This window comes from Magnolia sinica, chromosome 6 (genome assembly GCF_029962835.1).
Source record: "Magnolia sinica isolate HGM2019 chromosome 6, MsV1, whole genome shotgun sequence".
Lineage (NCBI taxonomy): Eukaryota > Viridiplantae > Streptophyta > Magnoliopsida > Magnoliales > Magnoliaceae > Magnolia > Magnolia sinica.
Window position 1 is genome coordinate 20,445,723 of NC_080578.1, and position 26,302 is coordinate 20,472,024.

The window sequence follows — 26,302 nt, forward strand, 5'->3', positions numbered from 1 at the left end:
TACCGAAGTGACATCACCAAGCTCTGTTGACCCCACCATGATGTAGGTGTTGTATCCATACTTTCCAACCATTTTTAGAGATCGTTTTATGGCATTACAAAGAGATTGAGATAGATATAAATTTCAAGTCTACACACCACATAAAATTGTGAGAGCCTTGAAACACTTATAAGGCCCACAATGATGTATTTTTGAGATCCATTCTATTCATAAGTTAACATAAAGACAGATGAAGTGAAAACAAAAAAATCTGCATCATCGGAAACTACCCTGGCCCCTAATAAGTTTTTAATGGTGGATGTCACTGTCCCCGCTATTTACTATGGCGGAGCCCACTTGAACTTTAGTTCTATCTCTTGTAATGCCATAAAGCTATCTCTAAAAATGGTTGGACGGTATGGATACAACACATGCATCATGGTGGGGTCCAGAGCGCTTGGTGGCGTAGTAGCCATTTGGCTACTGACATTGTCAGCGTCCAATCCCCGCCCTCCACGGACATGTCCTAATGTCTGTGGCCCCACAACGCTTCCGACTTCAGGAACTTCCTGTGCCTCCGCGTCCGAAAAAAAAAAAAAACTAAAAAAGAGCGCGTGCTCCCAGCATACCTGAGCGTGGGGTGCAAAGTGATGTATGTGACTTAAATCCACACCGTCCAGACATTTTTAGAGATTATTTTACATTACGTTGCAGAAAATGAAGCCGATTCAATTCGTAGTTGGACAACACGAAATGAAACAATCTTATTGAATCCCCACCATTTAAAATTTCATGGATTCCACCGGAATGTTAATTTGCCATCCAACCTGTTGATAAGGTCACAAAGACCTAGACGAAGAGACCACATAAATATTATCTTAATTCAAAGCTGTTTTTTGGCCCGCAAGAAGTTTTTAATGGTCAATTACTACTGTTTCATATACTATGGTCCATCTGAGATTTGGATCTGCTTCGTTAGCTTGATCATGCACTAAAATGAGCTTTCAATACGGATGAACGGCGTGGATGTAGTCAGATACATCACGGTGGGCCCCACAGTCAGGGGTCCCACCCACCTCGGTGGATCCGGGCATCCACCGAAGCCGCGCCCCCAAAAAAACTGCACACGCTGTTAGAATCAGAGAGAAAAACACACAGAAGGAAAATAGGGGAGAAAAATAAAAACGATCTTCTTCCTCCTCCTTACCTACTGGTAAGAAAGATGCAAGGAAATGGCTTGAGTGTTCCTCTCGGCGTACGTTAGCAAATACCTATTTAGATATATTCATGTAAAGATATTTAGAAAACCTGGATGGGGGTGGGAGGACATTTCTGGGATTTGCTAAAACCCTACGGCCGAACAGAGGATTTTGATTTCCTGAGAGATAAGAAAGTGGCTGTCGATCTCTCTTTCTGGACCGTCCAACATGAGACCGCTATCAAGAAGAGAGGAATTGCCAGAAATCCCCATCTTAGAATCGCCTTCTTCAGAACTATCAATCTCTTCTCCAAGGTCTCTCTCTATCTATCTATTTCTCTCTCTCTGTGTGTGTGTTTATTTTGATTTCTTGGACATGTTGTTTTTAAAAGAAAATGGAAAATGATTGTTTCAGCTTGGGGCGTTTCCGGTGTTTGTCCTGGATGGGGTCCCGTCGCGGTTGAAGGCGCAGGCCAGGATCGCGCGGTTTCTGCAGGCCACGGGCATTGACCTCTCTGGTCTGCCTGTGGCCGAGGAGGGTGTTCCTATTGAAAGGAATCGAGCCTTTACGAGATGCATTCAGGAGTGCGTAGTAAGTATTCTTGATCCCAACATGGACATTTGAATTGCATTCCGTTCGACAGCTGATACGTTCCTGTGCTGCACGGTGGGATTGGTATTGATTCTGTATAATTAGATTTGCCATGCATGTGCTGCAAGTTGGTCCACTCATCTGGTGGTTCTAACCAGCTCAATTCAGTTTGGTTCACTCATCTGGTGGGCCATGCTGCTCGCATGTGTACGTTCAATATAAACCTGATGAGTGTACTGGTCTGAATTTTCGGCTTGGGTATGTTAATGGTGGGGCCTACTTGCTGAATGGCCTGGATTTGCATAGCTATTCTGTGTTGGCATGCTTGCCGCGAACTGCCTTTCAATGCATCCTTGCACAAGTGCTGATAGAAAAAATCATCCTGCAAATCACCTCACTCTTTCTTATTGATAATGGAAATTTCAAATATTCCATCTTTTTTGATACCTATTCATCATGGTATGTAAGATGGTATGAGTGGCTGTTGTTTGATGTCCACCCATCAACCACATTGCCCCGATCATAAACCCGCTGGTATGAACACACGTGAATTGAGACAGTTTCTCAATCCAATGGGTTTCCAGTCCTTTGTATATACCTGCCCTTAGGCATGCTGACATTATGGGTCCACATTGTTTTTTTTTTTATTCCTGACGAGATTGTAGTGTTTGGGTCACCAATGTTTCTTTCACGTCTGTGGAGAGGGTTTATTAGTTATTATTTCTCATAGGAAAGAATTTGAATTGGTTGTATGTGGGGCCAGATAACTATTTTCTTGTTCATTTTCTCTGCAATATGGTTAGAAGTTGGCCTAATTACACAATGGTGTCTCCAAATGATAGGAGCTGCTTGAACTCTTGGGGATGCCGATTTTAAGAGCAAGGTGTGAGGCAGAAGCACTTTGCGCACAGTTAAATAGCGAAGGTCATGTGGATGCTTGCATCACAGCTGATAGTGATGCTTTCCTGTATGGGGCCAAATGTGTGATAAAATGCCTACGATCCAACTCCAAGGTAAGTATTAGTATTTCAGAAGATTCATTTTGCTTCTACATGTTGGATTTGATCTGTTTTTTCTTTTGCTTCACTATCCCTTGAGTTCTCCAACTTTTAACACTCTGTTGGATAGTAAGAAACAAGTAATAACAAATTATCTATAGTCCTAAAATGCCATATAAAAAAGCTTGAATGATATGTTAATAATGGCGCCAGACTGCATGAAATAGCCTAATCTTGGAAAGCTTCCACTCCAAGGTATTAAAAACGGTTACATAACAGATAATGGTGGGAACTGTTATGTGTTATGGGACCATAACCACCGTTATGGAAAAAATGGCCCATAACAGCCCGTTATGGGGCCGATACAGTTTGTTTTTTTATTTTTATTTTTAATTTTTAATTTTTTTAAAATTTTAATTTTTTAAATTGTCTATAACGGCTGTTATGGCCCGTATCGTATTGGTTAAGGCCACCGTTACTGGTATTGAATACCTGTTCTACTCCATCTAGATATTCATCACTACCCTCTTAACTGGCTAGCACATTCACCACCTAGTTGGCCTCCCTATGTTTGTATGGGAAACAACATCAAAGCTACTATGAATTGATGAATGATACAGTTTATTTTTCAATCCTTTTAGACTATGTATGAACAAAAGCAAAGGTGATATGATTAAAGGGATAAGAGATTTACAAACACAAGAATGCAAATGATTTGGTTTGCAATTAGATCAGTTGCATAGTGATTCAGATCTATATTTGAGTACCCAAATAATATATTTGACTTGCCATAGATTAGAACAAAATATTGGATTTGCACATGCGAACCTAAGGAGAGGAAAGAACAAAATAGGTTGGCACTAGGCAAAATATTGAACAAAAGAGGTTGGGAGACTCCTTTCAAGGTTCCATTTGCTGATTTGGTGATGGACTTCCCTAATAGAGTAGTAGGGGTATGTGAACGCCTTGAAAGTTTAGGTGAGAAGGTAGTATGGTGTCCCAAGGTTGGTTGGATATAAGAGATGAGGCAATATGTAAGTTAGCAAAATTACTAGATAGGTTAAATGGATCATATTATTTTCAGAGTTTAAAAAAAAATCTAAAAAATTAGGAAAAACTATGCCTAATTACGACAAGTGATTGAATTGGGTTCTTTTATGTATTTTATTGTAGTTTGAGTGTTTGAGACTATTAGACCATCAATAAGTTAAGTTATATATTTAATTACTTATATTATATTTGCATAAAATTTAACAAAACAATCAACAATTTACGTTAAGAGAGAATTAATTATTAAAAACTTTGAATATAGAAATTTTATTCATAAATGATAAATTGATAACTTGAACAAATTATAAGTTACAAGTTACAACTTAATTTACAAATACAATTTATAATTTATAAAAAAACAAGTTTCAACTTATCGACTTATAAATTTAGAATATAAAAAATAAACATACTAACATAGGCTACTATACACATATATGATGTTTGGATACATGGATTCAATGGTCTTTTTTATTTATTTTATTTTATATTTTTAACCGTAGGGACCTACATGCGATCGCATATGGAGTATGCCATTGCATACTCACATATGCAGTCACATATTTATCGCACCAAAAAGTATGCCATCACATTCTATCATCCTTTTGAAAAAATGGCATATGTGATCACATATTCGCATATGCAACCACACATGACAACAATGATAAGGGTTAGCAAATATGTACCTACATAACTAGATAGACAGTAGAAGTCATCATCATTGTCGTTATCATAGCCTTGTCGCAGCTACTAAGAATTGTCAGAAGAGTAAGCACTAAGAAAATACAAGAACAAAAATGATATTTAAGGTTCTTCCTCATAGAAGTGTCAACATGCATTGATGTAGGACATGCCACAGATGTATTCTTAGCACTGCTGGATTAAAAGAAGCCCAAACAAAAATGGGAGTAATTCGTTAGAACTGGACCCAGTCCTACGCAGGGCATGACGAAACTAGGTCCTAGGCATGTCCGGTTTGAAGAAATTCATTCCGGATATGGAAAAACTGGCATTCGGACTTTTAACCGTAAAAGAGCTGTAATTTTGATCTAGGCATCGTCACAAAATGCACAACCTATCAATCTTTATGTAATAATGGTTTTGGGTCAACCGACCTGCATAGCAGGTCGCACACCTTCGTTTCACCGGAAAACTCACACTTCTGGGTCAAAAATGCGATTTTAGAAAAAAAAAATGCTATTTTTAGTAGTTTCTATTTTTGTCGTATCTTCTTTTTAGAGTTTTAGGATTTCCGTCTTGTTGAGAAATTGCTTGTAATAATGCTAGGAATGCTTCTGTAAGGTTTATCCGGACGTTTCTGTTTTTGGCAAATTAGGCTTTAGAAGAGTTTTGCTATTTAGGATAACTTCTAAACGGTTTAGGAAATTAGGCTTTATAAGAGTTTTGCTATTTTGGGTAATTTCAAATTAGGTTTTGGGTTTTCTTTATTAGTGGTGTAATCGAGATACCATACACACATTATACAATAAAATACCCAAAATTTCTCTCCTTTTTTTTTTTTTTTCTCTTGTGGGCTCAAGAACTCTCCCTGTGGATTTTAATCACTTGACGAAGACGGTGATCTTTCTCTTATTTTTTCACGCTCTTCCCTGCATCATGCGTCCAACATGGGTGTCAAACATGTAAACTTTTTTGGAAAATGAAGTGTATACGTGGTTGTGGTCTTGGCTGAGTTGGGGACTGAAATCACTATTTTAAACCATGGACCTCCATCAGGGAAATCTTGGATTTACATGATCAATATAAGATTAGACCAAGGTATTCCAAAATGGTAATGGTGGCCGTAATGGCCACCACCGTTACTGTTATGACACAGGCCATTATGGCCCCCATATCGGCCGTTACTACTTTTTTTTTTTTTTTTTTGAAAAAACTGTTACAGGACCATTATGGCCTGTTTTTTCTGTAATGACCGTATGGTTATGACCAAGGTGTTCTGTAACTGTAACGTTGGCTGTAACGGCCGTTACGATCTCTTTTTTTATTAAAAAAAATAAAATAATGAAAAACATGTATTTGCCCTGTAATGTTCATTAAAAAGTATGGAAAGCTTGTATTTGCCCCATAACAGACAATTACGAGGTTGTTATGGCCTTTATAGGGGACGTAACATGCCGTTAACGGCAATTACGAGTCATTTTTTTTTTCCATAACGGCTGTTATGGGCGTTACGACCCTGTAACATGTAACGGTTGCCACCGTTACCTTTACGTAACGGCCTTTACGGCACACCATGGTTATGACCGTTACTGTTACGGCCGTTACGTAACCAATTTTGAATACCTTGGATTAGACACATCCACCCAAATCTCCCACCTGCCCTCACTTAGACACCCATGCAGCGTACACGAATTCACACACACACACACACACACACACAAAGCACATATAAAACTGGGTTGTGATCAGTTCTGTGTTTTTCCTCCTTCCCTTGGGTGTGCCATGCATATGACCATGAGAAGAAATGGACTGACTGGAGATAGAAAATGGATGAGGAAGAGGTTACAAAGGAAAGAATTTTCAGCATCAGAACAAACCTTTTTGCAAAAGGTAAAACAGTGAAGAAGACGATAGGAGCCCTTCTAAGATTTGTGTAGAGATGTTGTCTCTCAAGAGTTAGCTTTTGTTGCTGCATGGAACCCTTCTTTGTCAGATATCATCAAAAATATTTTCTTGTCTCTTCTAAAAAAATGTTTTCTTGTTCGTGATTAATGTCAATAATATAACATCTTGCAAAAGACCAAAAAAAAAAAGACGATTAAGAAGAAAAGCTCAAGTATATACTACAATGCAGTAACTGCAAGAGATACTGCAAAGCAAATGATGAGGATGATAAGTGTGCCCCTATACAAGGAATGAATGAATTAAAAGAATAAAAGGGAGGAATGCTCACCTGCACACCTCACGTGCGCACCTGTGTGCACCTTTGCACACGTGTCATGGGCACAGAATCTGAACGGTCCACGGGATGCGGCACCCCTTGAAACCTTATGGGCCCAACTTTCAACCGGATTCAAAACTCTAGTGTGGGCCATAGCAAAGAGAAATGCAAATCAAGGGAGGAAACTGTTTCCTTTTTCCATGGCCCACCAGAGTTTTGTATCAGGCTGAAAGTTGGGCCCAAAGGGTTTCAAGGGGTGCCACATCACGTGGACCGTTCAGATTCTGTGTCCATGACACATGTGCAAAGGTGCGCACGTAAGTAGGTGCGCAGGTGAGCATTCCTCTCTCTCTCTCTCTCTCTCTCTCTCTCTCTCTATATATATATATATGAAAGGTAGGAACGTAATAATATTGAAAATTGTCAATCACAGAGTCTTGCCTGCTACTGCATTATCTGAAGTTATGACAGAGATTTGGCCTCTTCTGATATTGTTATGATTGTGAAGCTTCCTTGCTTTAGTTTAGAGCCTAAATCCTTCTCCAAATTTTCAATATTTGTAGAGGAATTCACCTTTGCCCCCTTTTTCATCCTGATGGTTGTGTACTAATCGAATTGATCTTTCCAAAAAAGAAAAAAAAAAAAGTACTAATTGAATTGCTATTCAATTAGGTTTTTCACCTGCCTTGCAAGCATGATGATCACATTTTATGCAGGAACCATTTGAGTGCTACCACATGTCAGAAATTGAAGCTGGTCTTGGTTTGAAGCGGAAACAGTTGGTAGCCATTTCTCTTTTGGTCGGGAATGACCATGATTTGCAAGGAGTGCCAGGGATTGGGGTCGATACTGCTCTTCGCTTTGTCCAGTTATTCCCTGAGGATGAGATTTTGAATAGGTTTGTTTTTGGATGGCTAGATGTGGCAGTAATAGTATCCATTGTGTAAGAGAGGAATTATATCATCTCCAGCCTGTAGTTATCTATCCATTTCAAGGATCTCCTTGAAGGGACATTCCTAAATCTTTGATCAGTGATGCACATAGACAATTAAAAACAGAGCACAGCAACTATCCACATTTGATGGAGAAAATGCTCGAGAATCCAAGATTGCATGGCTAGCATCTTCTTATCTGGAAGATTATGGGGGATGGTGAATGAATATTTGCATCCATCAGATCAGTGCATTGGTCTGGATTGCCATGTACACATTCAAGCCCTTGGGATGCAATGTGTATCATTGTGTTGGGGGATCATATAATTCCACTTTAAAAGAGTCTCATGCTCTGTGGCTGAGAATTGTTGTCAGCTTAATTTCATTTAACTGCTAAGGCGTCAGAAATTTTATACCTGCACAGGTTATGTGAAGTAGGGAAAGGGGATGTTCTGTTTCTTCGGGGTAGTCCCAAAGCTGTAGTGGATTGCAATATAGCCACTGGTGATGAGTCAGCAAAGACCAGATCTCCTCACTGTTCACATTGTGGACATCCAGGCAGTAAGAGAGCTCATCTCAAGGATGCTTGCACGCATTGCAATGTGTACGGTTATGAAAAGTGCATGCAAAAGCCAGTGGGGTTCAAATGCGAGTGCTTCATCTGTGACAAGGTACATCTTTAGTTCAGTTTTGCTGTTCCATAAGAGCTTTTCTGAGCAACATTCACCTCTGCACACATGCCTATATAATGGCCGCATTTGCAAATCCATACATGCATCAGGTGGGCCCGACCATGTTGATGTTGTGGCCGAATCAGGCCAGTCAACTCATGAGGTAGACCACATTTAAGAAAACAATGGACGGTTCGGGAAAAATTATCATGGTCCATTCAACATACATGTGTGGCCTGACTGCCTGTTGGAATGGCTTGATCTTGGGGCCAGGTCATCTATTAGACTATTAAATGGTGGGGCCAACCTGATGCATGTATTTTATGTCCAGCACGTGCTGGGTTGGCACATATCGAAGTGCATGTGGGCTTTCCGAGACTTCAAATATAATTCAATTTTTATTGAACTGCTTTTGTTCACTTCTCAGTCATTATGGAAATAAGTGACATGTCAACCAGTTGTGTCTGTATTCAGTTTCTTATCCATTCGCTTAACCAGAAGAGTTCATTGGCATTGAGTGGCAGGACCGAAGAAGCAAGCAACTTAAGAGACACGAAAATTGGCAAATTAAGATTTGCAAAAAGATTGCAGCTGAACAGAATTTTCCAAATGATGAGATCATTGAAATGTATTTAAGCGAGAACCACTGGAGTTTCAGTGGTATGTTTCTGATTCAAAACAGCAATTCGATGTGATGGGAATTCCCCGATGGTATTCATTAAAGGAATTATAGGATACTTGACCTGAGGGTATGCACAATTTACTTGGGTTTTCAGTTTGTATGAGAATATTTCTGACCTTTCAATTTGTGGATGGTTAAGGAGAGAAATATGGCAGCAGTTCAAATTCGACTTTACCTTTGAAAGGTTTCAATCATTTTGTGTAATACTCCATTCATACCCAAGATTGGTGGCCTGGATCTTCCTATCTGGGCCATGGTGTGCAAATTGCATCAAATGAACGATCTAGATGACTGAACCATGGTACCCTCTTTTGCTTACTGAAAACCTGAGGGTACTATGGATATCCTGGGGTTGAGGATCATATAATTCCTCACTTTGCTAAATAGAGGTGTCAATGGGCTGGGCTTGGGCCTGAAAAATCAGAATTTTGAATAGGCTGGGCCGTGAAACAGTTCAAAACCCAGGCTGAGAAGTACCCAGGCCCTGCCCCCATTGACAGCCCTATTACTAAACAGACAAACTGTCCTATTATTAAAGAACATATACTGACATGGTCTGTTAATTTGCATGATTATTTGCTTTTCATAAAATGCAAAGTTGTTATTCGTTTTGCTCTTAAAAAATTAAGATCTCTCAATTCCTTTGTTAAAATTGGGAATGCTTTTATGTTAAACACCCTTTTCATGCTTAAAGACGTGGGGGGTGATTAAAATGGCAAGACCATTCGGTACATTCCGGTCATCTGGGCTGTTTGGAGCCCTCAAGGACAAAATTTGTTGTTAGACAACTGCTGATGGGCTGTTGTTATAACAGCCATGTTAATGTTTTGTTTCTTGCCTTGCTAATGTTCATTCCATTTTCTTGGTAATTTTGAAGCCTTTTTGATAGAGATCCTTGTCATGATATTTTGGTTAGATTTTGGACAAAATGCTTATGTGGCTGTAATCAATGTTTTAAATATCGACAATATCGGCCGATATATCCCATGATATATCTTGTATCCCGCTTTTGCGATACGAAACGCACAGGTAGTGCCAATATTATCCCCCGTGTTCGATCCGGTGAGCATTTTTAATTTCCGTTTTTTGTTGAAATTAAGTTAAATTAGTGTCAAATGGTTACAAATCCACTAGTTCTTCATGTTTTGCATGAAAATCATGATGTTGGAGCTTTGATTTCGATATCCATTGGTTTTTCATGTTCTCAATGTTTTTTTTTTTTACGAAAATTTCCTTCAACCGGCTGTCAGTTGAAACTAATTTCGAAGTATTTTAGAGTATTTGAAGAAATAATCATCGCATACACTCTAATTTCGAAATTTGATTGTAGGTAGTCCAATTTGGGAAATTTTCAAAATTTCCCCAATTTCTCCCCATTTGTTTTTTTTAAAAAAAAGGCAACAGCAAATGTATTAAAAGGGGCAAGGGAAAACAAGGGGAAAAGGTCAAAAACAAACAAAGAGAGGGGAACATCTGCCGAGGTGGCAGACCGCCCCTAAAAGCCTAAGAACGGCATGTCGAAATCCTTTAAATCTTTAACATTACAAGCCCATTCAATCACCATCTTTTTCGCCCTCGTTCCTACCACTGAGATGGAGGATGAGACATCGTTGAAACAGCGATTGTTTCTTTCCTCCCAAACAGCCCACCAAATAGCGATGATTGACAACCGGCAAATGATGGATTTAACCTTCCCAACTTTCCGCCCATTCCAAGATGAAAGCAAGCCTCCCACCGAGTCAGGACTACACCAGGAAACAGTAAAGTGCTGACAGAAATCAGCCAAAATAGAAGAGATAAAGGGGCAATGGAGGTGATCGACCGATTCTGCGTGACGCATACAGCATAGGCAGATGTTAGCTATTTGCATTCCTCTCTTGAGGAGATTATCAACCGTGAGGATTCTGTTACGGCCAGCTAGCCAAGCAAAACAGATAATTTTATCAAGTGAAATTTCCTCTGATTGTCTCTACCACACCACAGAAAATCTCTTCTAATTTTATCAATGACCTTGAGCACCTGAGCAGGACACCTGAAAAGGGACATGAAATATAGGGGAAGGCTAGATAGAGCCGCTTTGATTAGAGTGAGTCGACCACCCATAGATAAGTAGCGGCATTTCCAGGTGGTGAGAGACTTTTGAAACTTGCTGATGATCTTCTCCCACATGGACTGCAGCGGCCGCCCCACGGCCAAAGGAAGGCCAACGAAGTGCCTTGGGAAGGTGGCAACCTGACAGCCAAGAGTATCTGCGTAGGTCTGGAGGGAGGGAGAGGAGACGTTGATGCCCATTGTCTTGGATTTAGACAAGTTGATCTTGAGGCCTGAGATCGCTTCAAAGCAGCAAAGGCAAATGAGAAGGTTGTCGATGTATTTCGTTAGATCTTCCGAAAAAAATCAGAGTATCATCCGCAAATTGGACGTGAGTGATCGGGTTGGGAAGACTAGGCATCTTAATACCAGAAAGAAGACCCTGCTGCTGGCCTTTGAGTAACATAGCAGACAATGCCTCTGCCACAATTAAAAAAAAGAATGAAGGGAGAAAGGAGGTCACCCTGGCGCAGGCCTCTTGAGCTGCCATGTATTATACTTACCAATTTCTCCCAAATTGCACTCCAAACATGAAATCAAGCATGTATGAGAGTTGATCTATTGATTTGTTAAGTCCTTTTCAATTTTTGGAAAATAAATATCATTTTTAATTTATATATATATACGAAATTTCCCTTCAACTAGTTGTCAATTGAGACTAATTTTGAAGTATTTAAGAGTGTTTTATGAAATGACCATCACATACACTCTAAATGTTATGCATTCAATTTGAATATAATTGCATTAGTTCAGTCAGACAACACATAACCTATTATGTGCACATCTGTTTTGAGATGTTATGATTTAAAAATGTGTATTAAGTTCTTTTTTAACAATCCCTGAAGTTTCATTGAAAAATTCAACCATTTTCCCAATGTTTCCCCATGTTTCCCAAAAAGTACGATAAATTACCTGATACAAATGATATATTCCGTGCGATAGCCGATACGTGTCTATATCCCAAGGAAGCGATATGTAACACTATACGATATTTTGAACACTGGCTGTAATAACTACTGGTAAGCAGTTGTCTAACACCACATGTTTTCCTTTTAAGGGTGCCAAATGACCTCTTTGTTTCGAAACAAAACCATCTGATATTGTGTATTTAGCAATCCTGTATTTCTTTTTTCAAAGGGTTTGGTTATTTACGATGCTAGCCATCTGTCTGCATACAAAAAAATACTTCCAAATTTTGTCATTTCATAAATAAAAAAGTGATGGAATTCCTTTTTGAATATGTTTGAAGTTTATAAGATGGTTTCACCAATTTTCTTGGCTGCATTGCGACCAAATGCTAAACCATCATCATCACATTCTGCAGAAAATGATGGCCTGCCTCTTTTTTGGGGAAGCCCCAGAATTGAAGCTCTTGTTGACTTCTTAGCATATCATCAGCACTGGGAACCATCATATATAAGGCAAAGGATGCTTCCAATGCTGTCCACCATTTTCTTAAGAGAGATGGCTTCGAAAACCAAGGATGGTCTGTTGCTCTGTGATCAGTACGAGTTTCATTCAATTCAGCGAGTGAAAATAAGATATGGTCACCAATTTTACTTGGTAAAATGGAAGAGAGCTATTCCTAGTATGGGTAATGTTACCTATACAATCCCAAATGAAGAGTCCGATTCCCACCAGAGCGAGCCCTTGGGAGTGATGGAGTCCGCTGATGTATTAGATGAGCCAGATGTCCCAGAGATTCTTGTTGATGATGGATGCTGGTTCCTGTTGACCGACGAAAATATGGAGCTGGTGCAGGCTGCATTTCCCAAAGAAGTTGACAGATTTTTGCTGGAGAAGGTAAGTCATATGCTCTCTGTTGGTTATAGGCTGACTGTGAACAAGGCTGGGATACTTCCAGTTTGTTATATTGTCCTTGGAACAAGCTTACATTGTTGTCAGACCGTCAGTCCATGCAAGTGGGACCGTTATTTAGTGATCCAGGCGATTGATATGATGGTCACCACGGTGCGGACCATGACTAGAAACCTCCCATATAAGATCCCTGTCCATCCAATTGTTGGCCATTTTTCTGTTGACCATAGACCAGTGCTTTATATTTTCATGACTATCTCTGTGTGGTTGTGGGCCAAGGTAGCATTGTCACATCTGGGAGATTTTTTGAGCACCCCCAGCCATGGTGGGAGCCATCAGGTCAATATGGTCTGGACCACATGCCATTTCTCACAATTTTTATGGACTCAAGCTAGAGGAAACTATACATATCTTTGGAGTTTGGAACGATGACATTATAATTTGTTTAAGAGATTAAATGTGAGATTTCATCACCATGTGCAACATCGAAAGCATATGGTTATTATGTACTAAAATTACATTTCTTGCTGCACCTTATTTGTGGTGGCAAGACTGACTGTTGTTTAGAGATTTATAGGCATCCCTGAGTAGTTTGTAGGAGTTGACATGTCTTACACCCTGAGTTCATCTTATTTTAGTTAACAGTAATCATGTATTAGAGATCTTGATCTCTATTACATAATTACATAATTACTATTAGCTAAATGGGGATGAACTCATTTTTAGGTGCCTATCAAACAGGGCCTTAGATGTCGTAAGCAACTGATTTACCACTATAACTTTTCAAGTACTATAATGTTATCTGCATAGCACTATTTAAGTTCCCTAATTGGGACTGTTCTCGGTAAGTTCTTAGTTCTATATGTGAAAATGCAATAGGAATTGAAGGAATCAAAATCAAAAGGAAAGAAATCAAGAAACAAAGCTGGAAATGGAGACAGGTCAGGATCTCCAAAATCGAATGGCATTCAGCTAAGCATTACTGAGTTTTACCGATCGAGCAAAGTGCTGGTTCAGGCAACGAATGAAGAAGATCCAGCTAAGAATTCTGAGAATAGCGGCGAAGCCCCCATGAGAAAGAGCAAGAAGAGGGTGACCCGTTCAAGTCCAAATTTGCCCAAGTCTGTCAGGAAGCGTCTTTTGTTTCACTAGCAATACCTTTCTGCTTGGACACAGTTCTCCACCTTGATTCTCCTCATGTAATTATGAAAAATGATGTAAATATAGTGGGAGACCCGTTTTTAATTAGTGTTTAAATTATTTTATTTTGCATGGAAAATCTTTGATACTCTGGCAGAATGTGACGGATGATACACGTGCACTTAGAAATTACATAGCTGAGCTGTGGCATACAGCTAATTCAAATCATGGATCCCATTTTAGATTCATCGGGACCCAAAGATTTGATTTTCTAACTATCGGATTGGGGGGGTGTTAATTGGATGGTTAAAAATTGAAAAGATCCAATTGTACTATTTTAACGAACAAGTGTCCAAGAATATGAGGTTAGGATTGCTAAACCAATCTGATTTTGGGACCCTGACCTTGCGGCAGTGGTACACAATTTAAGTAGTGTTGTTTGAGTTAATGTATGCCATGAGTAAAGTTTCCAAGTGTGAGCATCATTTTCTACTAGAGTATCAAATAACTCACCCTCATTTGGACCTAATCATCGGCGAATGATGAACTTTGGGCCCACATTTGGGCAATCAAATGGTGTCCAAATGAGATGATTCTAAAGTCATTTGAAACTTCATCAAATTATCTTTCTAAAAAGTATAATATCACCCACATCAGACATATAATGAGTTATAGCCGTTTTCGTGGGATTGACTATCCATGGTGAATATCTGCGATCTACGGGAAAAATACCTGCGGTCCACAATAAATATCAGCGGTCCACTCTTAATATTAACGGTCCACATTGAATATCAATGGTCCACTCTTAATATCAATGGTTCATAGTGAATATCGATGATCTACATTAAATATCAATGATCCACAATGAAAATATGGGCGATCCGCAATGAATATGGGCGATCCATGGTAAATATCGATGATCCACCGTATAACAGTCATCCATTATAACATTCATCTATTCTAATGTTTATCACATTCATCAATTACAACATTATTCAATTACAAAATTCATGCATTATAACATTTTTCTATTACAAAATTCATCCATTACAATATCTTTCCATTATAAAAATTCATCTATTACAGTATTTTTCCGCACCCTCTTCCCTTTTACAAACTTACATCATTCGTACCAAATAAAAAAAATCTAAAAAAAAAAAACTATAAATGAAACTAATGATGGATGAATGAAGAAGGAAGAAAGAAGGGAACAAAAAACACCATCCTCCCCTCCCGGGAACAAAACCAAGTAAGAAAGAAATGACCAAACGGCCCTTGTGAACAAGGACTCCACGTTTTGAACCCATACATATCTTGTGTGGGCCCACTAAGGTTGTCGTCAAGCAAATCCAATTCATCCATGTGTAAGGAATTTTAATTTTATGTCATCATCTTAAGTTTAAGGACAACTTATCACAGGTAGACCAAAGAGAAAATAGTTCAGAAATAATGAATAATGTTAGTGTAGTTGTGAGTAATAGAGAACTTTAAATAGAAAACTGAAAAAATCTTCCTTTAAGTTCACGACTGTCTGATTAAAGTGAACGGATCAGGTCAGCTAAGGAGTGGGGTTGAAATTTTATTTTTAATGGGGCCTATGTCCCCTTTTGGAAAAACCTTTTCCTTTTGAGATAAGTGCTCGCCATATAAGAGGCAACTGTGGCAAATTGAGTATTTTTGTCCTCCAAAAAATGAAAAAGTGGTTTCAGAGTTAGAAAAACTTAAGTTTGGAAAAGACGAACTCCTGTCATGACCACGTTACAGTATGAGGCTATTTGGACAAAAAATTTATTGAGAACTGATCCCTTGTAACTAGTTGCATGCAAATATAACTTGTGGTCAATATTTACGAGTGTTTTTCCTTGCTTATGACTGACTATAGGTTATCTTAGCATACATTCCATTTTTATTATCCATTTGTGAAAGTTGGGATGTGTATAGAAGAGGAGAATACAAAGAAAAACACATTTAAAGATAGGCTTAAGACACATTTATCTTCAAGGCGATATTCACACCTTATTAGTAGTTAAAATAGTTTGCAAAAGACACCCAGATCCATAGCTCAACTGGCAGACTGAGTGGACATACCTCGTTTCAACACTCGAGGTCTTGGTATCAATCCCTGGTGGGGGTGGCTAACATGGAGTGTGTGTACTGACATGGGTGTGTACTAACAAGCTAACCCCTGAACTGGAGAAATATGGGTTATAAAAAATCTTCTCAAGATATAACGAGCCTTCTCTCCTAAACTGGAGAAATATGGGTTTTGACTAACAAAATAGAAAAACCGTACCTTGAATATACTTTTATAGATTATACCCCTGACTTTTTTTAACAGTTTATCTCATAAATTTTTTTACAAATTTTCAAAATAACTCATAATAATAGTGGTGAAAAAAGATGGAGAGGAGAGATTGCTTGATATGGTCCTTTTTTTTTTTGGAATATGACACAAAGATGGGTTTTTATAGACCAATAAGGGATACTTAGAGTCATTTTCATGAAAATGCACATGGTTTCTTCAGGGAGGTATCTTTCTATGGTGTTTCTTCATTAATGAGAATTCTTCACTAAGATCTTGAATTTAAAAATCTATTCATTCATCAAAAATCACCATGATTCATAATTAAAGGATTTACCAAGAATCATCGAAAGTTATGAATTATATCTTTTAATTTTCTTTTCAATTTTTATATTTGAAAATTCAAATTTTTTTAAAAAAGTTTTTTTTAGTATATTTAAGAAAAATGTAACAAAATGGCACTATTTTTTAAAATACAGAGATTAGGTATGTAGGAAGATGTGTATAAGAAAATGTGTCATTACATCAGAATCCTTAGTAATCATAGTCTTGAATTATATATTTTATGTGAAAGAATTGAATATATCACACACATAGTGATTGTAGTTTGAGTTAAGTATTTTATGTGAAACAAATAGATGTGTAACGCACACTTATAATTTTCATTTGTTGTAAAATCAGTAGCACATCAATGGCCTCGCGCTTAATCTTAGATTCATGAGTTCATGAGAGTAGCTAAAACTCTCAAACATCAAGAAGGGACTCTACTTCCAATACTGATGCAAGTGAGTCTTTATGAATGTCCTTGTATTAATAATAGCACACTTGAAATGCATATATATATATATATATATATAAGAATAAGGCGGATGAGAAAATGTACAATGTTGTTATAGTCACTTCTTATGATGTACTTTGCCCATTGAACTTGTTAATTTAGTTTGGATTTTCCTCATTCTGTGCTTATGAAATTAGTTTACTAATGAACATTCTTAGCCAGTCCCTTAGTGAATAGGTCTCCTAATATTTAGATAGGCCGCATATATTGAATTGTCATAACACCGCTACCAAGTATTGATGCACGAAATTGTCTTAGACTAATGTATTTAGATTTCTAATTATAAATCGTGTTATATGTTTTTGACGGTATTGCTTCATTGTCAGAGTATATAGAGAAATGTGACAAAAGCATTGCCAATAATGATATTTATAATAACAGGCTTCACAATATTTCTACTTCTTTATTATTGATTACCAACCTTGTATATAAGTTCATATTCTATGGTAGAATGAAATATTAAAGTCTACTTGACTACATCAGAGTCCGTGATTTAACTTAATTGCTATACTCTTCAAATACATTAGGGTAACTATAAAAGTGCAAGCTATAATTAATTGTTTCTTTAACTATCTAACGAGCTGTTTGGGGAGCATGTATTTGATATGAATTGATATGCGTTGACAATTATCAATTGCATTGGGCAGCCTACAATTGGAATCCATTGGAATCCGACAATCCACTGGAGCAATATTTCAGTGATTTAAATTTGAATTACTTATAAACCTACTTAATTTGTCTATTGTAGAAATAATATCAAATTAAGTAAATATTATGAGAAATATATGACTACTAATTACCTTAGAATACTCTATGTATACTATAGCTTCTTTTTTTCTTATTAACTTGAAGTTAGAATTAAAACGAGCATAAACATGGTTCTCATAATAATGATTAATCTTTTTAAGATTTTTTTTCCCAATATAACATGGTTGATAAAGAATTATACTATTCACGTTTCTTATTAGCTTTACTTAGGGGTGCACATTTAACCGGTAGAACCGTGGAACCGGATCGGAACCGTTGGATCGGTCCGGTTTGGTCCGGTTCTAGACAGCACCGGTTCCGGTTCCAGTTCCAAAATTTCCAGAACTGTTGGATACGGTTCGGTTTCGGTTCAAGGGCACGCAGAACTGAACCAAACCGTTAACCAAACCGTGGACTCGATCCGTTGAACCGTGGCCCAGATCCACACCGTCCATTGTCTTCCTCTTGGAATTTAGACCATGAATGGTGAGCTTTAATCATATGATGATATGGCCCACCTGAATAATCAAGCCTTAAAAGCAGTCAGACGGCCTTCTTTCGATCGTTGTAGAGATCACGAGGGTGTACACGGCTAAGAAAGCTCAACATGGTTTTAATGGATTCCACCCCCTCTACCTGATGAACGGTTCAGATCCATCTCTCCCTGCATGATGGTGGCCCACAACAAAAGGACGGAAGCTCTGTTCAACAGAGTTGACGTACGTCGACTGTGTGAAGTTTGGTGGCCCACTTACTGAAGTCTTTTGAAAAATCTACTCTGTTCATGAGATTGAGGACGAAAAACCATCAGGAATATAGTGCTTTTGGAGCAAAATCAGCATGGCCCATGAGCTTATCTACTCCGCCGTCCATTTCATGTTCAACGGTCATAATTCTACAACAGCTTGCATGGTTTCAGAATGCCACATTGCCAAGGGTTAAATCTCCTTTCTGTACACAATGGACAGTACAGATCGACGATCTGAATGTGGAGTGGGCCACACTGAGAAAATTGCAAAGGGACTGTAGGGGATTTTTTTTTCACCTTTTTTTCTTCTTTTGTTAAATTTTTTAAAAACCAATTTTCATTGTCCCGTTTCAGTTTGGTTCAAGGGTGCAAACCATCCAGTTTCAGTTCCAATATTCGGTTCCGGTTCCAAAAATCTCAGAACCGTTAGGAACGGTTCGGTTCTGGTTTTACCCCAGAACCGGACCAAACTGACCCGTGTGCACCCCTAGCTTTACTTACAATCACATTAACTTCACTGATATTCTTTGTGTCAAAATTTGACGATAAGAATCTTTTAATGTTATTTATTACTTCTAAACATGTGTGAAAGATTAACATATCATATATATGTATATATATAATTACTCCTTTATTACTAGAGAATTTTGAATACACATTTATCCATAGAGTGATTTGATCAATTTACACATTTTATTTTCTTGCCTTGAAATTAAGAAACTGCCCGGTTTCTCTATATATTCATTTTCATCGAGGTTACCATTTAGAAAATTTATTTTTATATTTATCTGATGAATTTTTAATTTATAGATGGATGCTAAAGCAACTAAAACTCTAATAATCGATATCTTGGTCATTGGAGCATAAGTGTCGAAAAAGTCAATAATTCTTTGTCTAAATTCTTTAGCAACTAGTTTTTCTTTAGACATTTTTATGGTCCCGTATGATATTAATTTACTTTTTAATATTCATTTATAGCTTATTAATTTTGATTTTAGAAGTAAATTTGCTAGTTTTCATTTTTCATTTTACATTATAAAATCCATCTCATTGTTTAGAACTTCTTTCCAAAAGGAAAACATCCTGAGATCTAAGGACATTATTTAAAGTTAAAAGATCATTTTTAATATTATATATTAATATAATTTTTTTACTATTTGTTTTTTTTTTAATTATTTATTGGCAGAATGTGGAAGTTAGGTTTAAAAGATGTATTCGTTTTGATCCTCCTAATCATTCTAACTTTTATATTCTCTTTATAGGAATTAGTGGTGTATTCAGATACCTGAATGCTACTGCTGGTATTAGAATTTTGAGATTTTGATTCATTTCTAGTTATAGAAGAGAACGAGTTTTCGTAGAACTCGACGTTTTTAAATTCTATAATTATATTTACTTGGATAGTATTATTAGATTTTGCAACTACAAATCTATAAATCTTATTGTATATGCATATCATAAGAAAATGCATTTATGAGATTTTAACTTTATCTTGGGTCTTTTAGGGTCAGTAAGTCTACTTAGGATTCTATAGCTTCTTACGGTATGAAGTATGAAAGGTTTAGTCTTCTTCCTCAATAGCTTGTATGGAATTTTAGAGATCTTAAAATGAGTATATTATTCAAGATGTGACAAGCATTTAATATGATTTCTTCTCAAAACCTTGAACCTATTATTGTATTGTTTAATATAGAGTTTACTATGTCTATAAAATACATATTTTTACATTCCGCGACCTTATTTTGTTGAGGTGAATAAGGAACCGTGACCTGTTTTCACAGTTAAAGCTAATTAAGGCTAATTCTAGAGATTACTAAAGATGATTATTTTTTTAGAAATAACTTAAAGATAATTTTTTATAAACCAACAAATGACACTTATAGTCTCTTTTCATTAAATCATTTATCGTTTCTCTACGGTATCATTTTATCTATAGCAACTCTCTAACAAAATTTTAAATTCAAAATTTACTTCATTTATCAATAGTTACCATGATTCACAATCAACCAAGAATCACCAAAAGCTATATCTTTTAATTTTTTTAAAATATTTATTTTGAAAAAAAAAAAACTAATAATTTTTTCAGTTGTGTTTTTATTTTAGAAAAACCCAACAATTTGTGCTTAGCATACATTATTTTCAACGATAAAGCGGATTTGAAAAAATCCAAGGCATTTGTGCGTGGTATTAGATGAGATTAGGTAGGATGGAATTGCATTTGGTCCCGTGCAAATTTCATCTAATGTTTGGGGGGGATGAGAAGGGATGAAATTGCATTTGGTCCATGTAGGTTTTTTTTTTTTTTTAATGGATTTTGAAATTTAGTACACATGTGGGTTCCACATTGATGCATGTGTTTTAATCATGCTGTCCATCTATATAGGCCCTTTATTCGTGATATTCTGATTATATATGTGTATAAGTGACCGACATCTGTTGAGAATTTAGTTCATTGATTATAATTCCATGGTCCACCAAACGAGTTTTTGCTTAATCCAGTTTATTTTCCCTACCAAGAATTTTATCCCAAACATAAGGATTAGATGGCCAAAATACCATGATATATTTTTATACATGCAATCAATATTGTGCAATAATGATGTTAATCCCATCTAATACAATTCCATGCCATTTAATCCCACGGACCAAACAACCCATACAACTGGTTGGTGTTTTTGTGATCAATTCTCATTTATGTTTCTTGTGGGCGGATCTCCAGTTCATATAATTATACCTCTTTTCTTTTGGAAGTGGATTGGCTGGTGTAACACACACAACTGACCTGGCTGGTGTATTGACGTTAGAGCTGGGCATCGGACCGAGTCGGATCGGATTGAGTCCAACTCGGTTCGGTCCAAAATCTACATGGGCTGACCCGAATTTGATCCGATCCGGGACCGAGTCTGGGACATCTGACTCGAATCGATCCGATGCACAGTTGGCCTGACCCGAACCGAGTTCGACTCGGTCAGGGAAACCGAGTCGGATTGGGTTGGGTATGGTTCGGATCGAGTTGGGTCTGTGGGTCAAACTATGAGGTATATGTTATATCCAAACCGTCCATCCATTTGTAGAGTTTGTCTTAAGGCTTGAGCCAAAAAATAGGACAGATCTAAAGATCAGTTGGATTACACTGCAAAAAATAGCGGGGGATTGAACGTGTACCATTGAAACCCTTTTGGAGATCACGGAAGTTTTGGATTAATATGAAATTTATTTTTCCTCTTCATCCATGTATTTTTAACCTTATTAACAGATTAGATGAAAAATAAACGTTATGGTGGGCAAATCATTATCCTCGCTACTATTTTCGGTGTGGTCCATTTAAGCTTTAGATATGATTCATTTTTATTTTTTATTTTCAAATGCTCTAAAATGATCATGAAAAATGGATAAACAGTATGGATATAATAAATACATCATTGTGGGGCCCATGTAATTTTGATCTCATTTGAGTCGTTCGTACAACTCGGAGCTCGAGGCGTGTCTCTACTCATCTTTACATGACATGGATCTACACCAGTTGTATTGACGTGCTGTGCATGAAATTGCATTGCGTCAGTGGGCTGTTATCGTACTGAGTAAATTCTGTTGGGGCCCACCGTGAATGCATGTGGTTTATCCACGCCGTCCATTTGCTTTTTTAGATCATTTTAGTGGTTGAACCCAAAATTGATGCATATCCAAAGCTCAAGAGGACCATACCAAAGGAAAAATTAGAAGTATTAATTTCTAACATTGAAAAATTTATAAGGCCCTAGTGATGTTTATTTGTCATTTAACATGTTTATAAGATAAATATATGTGATAAATATTCATAAAAATCACTCTAGATCGGATCGGATTAGATCCATTCGGTTTGGATTTCGGTTCGGATCGGTCTGGATTGACCACGATTCGAACTCAATTTGATGAATGGTCAGATCTAACTGATCCAACTCGAACCTCACCGATCCAGGCCTTCGGTTCGGTTCGGATCGGGTTGGATCCACCGAATTGGGTCAGTTTGTGCCCAGCTCTAGTTGATGTCACCAAATCTTATGGGTCCCATCTGTCCATCCTTTAGCGAGCTCATCACAAGGCTTGAATCGAAAAATAAGACATATCCAAAGATCAAGTGGACCATACTACAAAAAACAGTTGGATTCAACATCTACCATTGAAACTCTTTTGGGGTCACAAAAGTTTTGGATCAATATGATATTTGTTTTAGCTATTCATCTAGATCTATGTAAACTTATGACATGATTGTATAAAAAATAAATGTTACCGCCTATGTAAACTTATGATATGATTGTATAAAAATAGATGTTACAGTGAGTCCTACGTATTTTATGGGTGATAACCATTGTCCCACTGTTATTTTCGGTGTGGTTCACTCGAGCTTTTGATATGACTTAGTTTTGGGCACATGATCTAAAATGACCTGCCAAATTGATGAATAGTGTAGATATAATAAATACATCATTATGGGCCATCGGTCATGTAACTTTGATCTGCAAGCGGATTGGATGGTGTACCACACACCGGCTATATAGCTGTGTAGGTACGTGTCATGCGAAGACGAGCGCTGACGCTCCTCAAACTCCAAAGGAGATCAAGGTTACGTGGGCACCACAATGATGTTTTTATTATATCCACACCGTTCATCCAATTTTCGAGATCATTTTAGACAACTATATAGAAAATGAATCATATCCAAAGATCAGATAGCACCATAAATAATAGCAGAGATAATGATTTTCACCGTTAGAAATTTCGTAGGGCTCAGCGTAACATTTATTTTCCATCCAATCTTTTCATAAAGTCAAAAAGACTGGGATGAAGAGGAAAAACAAATTTCATATTAATCCAAAACTTCTGTGAACCCCAAAAGGGTTTCAATGATATACGTTCAATCCCCCGCTGCTATTTGTAATGTGGTCCACTTGATCAGTAGATCTGTCTTATTTTTTGTCTCAAGCCTTACGACGAGCTCAAAAAATGGATGGACGGTTTGGATATAACACATACTTCATGATGGGACACACAAAACCTGCTGACGTGAACACATCAGCGATATAGCGGTGTGCTACACCGGCCTATCCGCTTTCCTTTGATCTCCTTTGAACCGTTAGAACAACTCAGAGTTCGAGGAGCGTTAGCGCTCGTCTTGGCACGACACGTACCCACACCAGCCGGGTCGGTGGTATGTGGTACAGCAGCCAATACGCTTCAGTTTTGTTTTAATTTTTCTTTCAAAACATAAATTTGATTAAAAAAAACAAAAAAAACGTGTCCTATAACTCCACTACGTTTGGTGGTCCCCACTTCGGATTGTCTAATGTTATTAAAAACGCCACCACAGTCCCCCAATCATAGCCGTATGACTATCGGGCTTTCCTCATTTGACTGGTTGCCGACCAGATTGACGACAAAATATCTTTTTCCTCCTTGGCAGTTACCCTCTATCCACTGAGGGTCATCCATCGGACGGTTGATACAATCCTACTATCTTTTCGCAAAGCATATTCATGCACGTTGAAGAAACTATTCATATATCATATCTACAAGTTTGATAAACCCACACGTGTGTGATCTATGTCGGTCAACATGCAAACGCACGTGTCAATATAGAACACGTGTGCAAGATCAATTCTTGACCGCTTACATCAAATGGCCTAAAAGTCATGCAACTTCACTCAGATGGACCAGTGTGAAAATGGACGGCTGGGAGGGGTACAAAAAAGTCTCAGCTGTTCCTTTGTTTTGGATCCTGCGGCCCACCTGATGAGTGAAACAGCCTATCCAACCAGTGTGCCCCCACCTGATAAAAGAACCAGATTTCCTACACGTATGCCACTATGGCACGTGTGAGTAAGGCTTGGCATACCTAAGATAGGTAGCGGATTGGCCGGTGTACCTCACACCAGCTACATAGCTGCTGTATTGACCTCGGCAAGTTTCGTGGGTCATTCAAACTGTCCATTCATTTGATGAGCACGACTTAAGGCTTGACACAAAAAATAAGATGAATTTAACCATCAAGTGGGCCATACTGAAAAAAGCAGCGGGGGATTCAACGTCTACCATTGAAATCTTTTTTAGGGTTATAAAAGTTTTGGATTAATATAAAATTTGTTTTTCCTCTTTATTAAGGTTTTTGTGACCTTACGACAGATTGGATGGAAAATAAACACTTTGTGGGTCCTATGAATAGTTTAACGGTGAAAATCATTACCTTTACTGCTATTTGTGGTGTGGTATAGATTATATTTGAATATGATTCATTTTTTGGATAATGTTCTAAAATGATCTCTAAAAATAAATGAATGGTATAAATATAATAAACACATCACTATGATGCCCGTGTAACTTTTATCTCCTTTGAACCATCCGTACAACTTGAGCTCGACAAGCGTCATTGCTCGTCCTCACCCAACACGTACATATAGCAGCTATGAATACGGATCCTCTGTTTGTGTCGAGCAGAAAAATTGTGGTTGTTGTAATGTAATTGGACCGTGTGATCGTAAAATGCATTGAATTTGCTTAGCTGGCAGAGATGGACCAATCATTGGACAGCATAGGAGGAAAAAAGCGGGAAAGTCGTAGTTTTGGCAAACAGAGGATCCGGACTCAGCAGCTATATAGCTGGTGTGTGGTACACCAGCCAATCCGCTTCCCCAAATATAACAACAGTAGCAAAAGAGAGAAGAAACTATTCATATATAATATCTACAAGTTTGATAAACCCACACGTGTATGATCTATGTCGGTCAACTTGCAAACGCACGTGTTAATATAGAACACGTGCGCAAGATCAATTCATGATCGCTTACATCAAATGGCCTAAAAGTCATGCAACTTCACTCAGATGGACCAGTGTGAAAATGGACGGCTAGGAGGGGTACAAAAAAGTCTCAGCTGCTCCTTTGTTTTGGATCCTGCGGCCCACCTGATGAGTGAAACAGCCTATCCAACCAGTGTGCCCCCACCTGATAAAAGAACCAGATTTCCTACACGTATGCTACTATGGCACGTGTGAGTAAGGCTTGGCATACCTAAGATAGGTAGCGGATTGGCTGGTGTACCTCACACCGTCCATCCATTTGATGAGCGCGACTTAAGGCTTGACACAAAAAATAAGATGAATCTAACTATCAAGTGGGCCATACTGCAAAAAGCAGTGGAGGATTCAACGTCTTCCATTGAAATCTTTTCTAGGGTTATAGAAGTTTTGGATCAATATGAAATTTATTTTTCCTCTTCATTAAGGTTTTTGTGACCTTACGACCCGATTGGATGGAAAATAAACCCCATGTGGGTCCTACGGATAGTTTAACGGTGAAAATCATTATCTTTACTGCTATTTGTGGTGTGATCCAGATAATCTTTGAATATGATTCATTTTTTAAATAATGCTCTAAAATGATCTCTAAAAATAGATGAACGGTATAGATGTAATAAATACATCACTGTGGTGCCCATGTAACTTTGATCTCCTTTGAACCGCCCGTACAACTTGAGCTCGAGAAGCGTCATTACTCGTCCTCACACGACACGTACATATAGCAGCTATGAATACGGATCCTCTGTTTGCGTCGAGCAGAAAAATTGTGGCTGTTGTAATGTAAT

The 26,302-nt window shown here is 37.8% G+C and overlaps 1 protein-coding gene across 1 annotated transcript; it reads left to right on the plus strand.

Annotated features, from left to right (window-relative positions):
- Positions 1-1,103: 1,103 nt before the first annotated feature.
- Positions 1,104-14,189, plus strand: LOC131248482 (flap endonuclease GEN-like 1). The gene is made up of 8 exons (XM_058248764.1): positions 1,104-1,492; positions 1,593-1,769; positions 2,612-2,782; positions 7,433-7,614; positions 8,073-8,319; positions 8,844-8,979; positions 12,417-12,895; positions 13,790-14,189. Exons 1-8 carry the CDS (start codon positions 1,292-1,294, stop codon positions 14,060-14,062), a joined length of 1,866 nt encoding a protein of 621 aa, XP_058104747.1. The 5' UTR covers positions 1,104-1,291; the 3' UTR covers positions 14,063-14,189.
- The last annotated feature ends 12,113 nt before the right edge of the window (positions 14,190-26,302 follow it).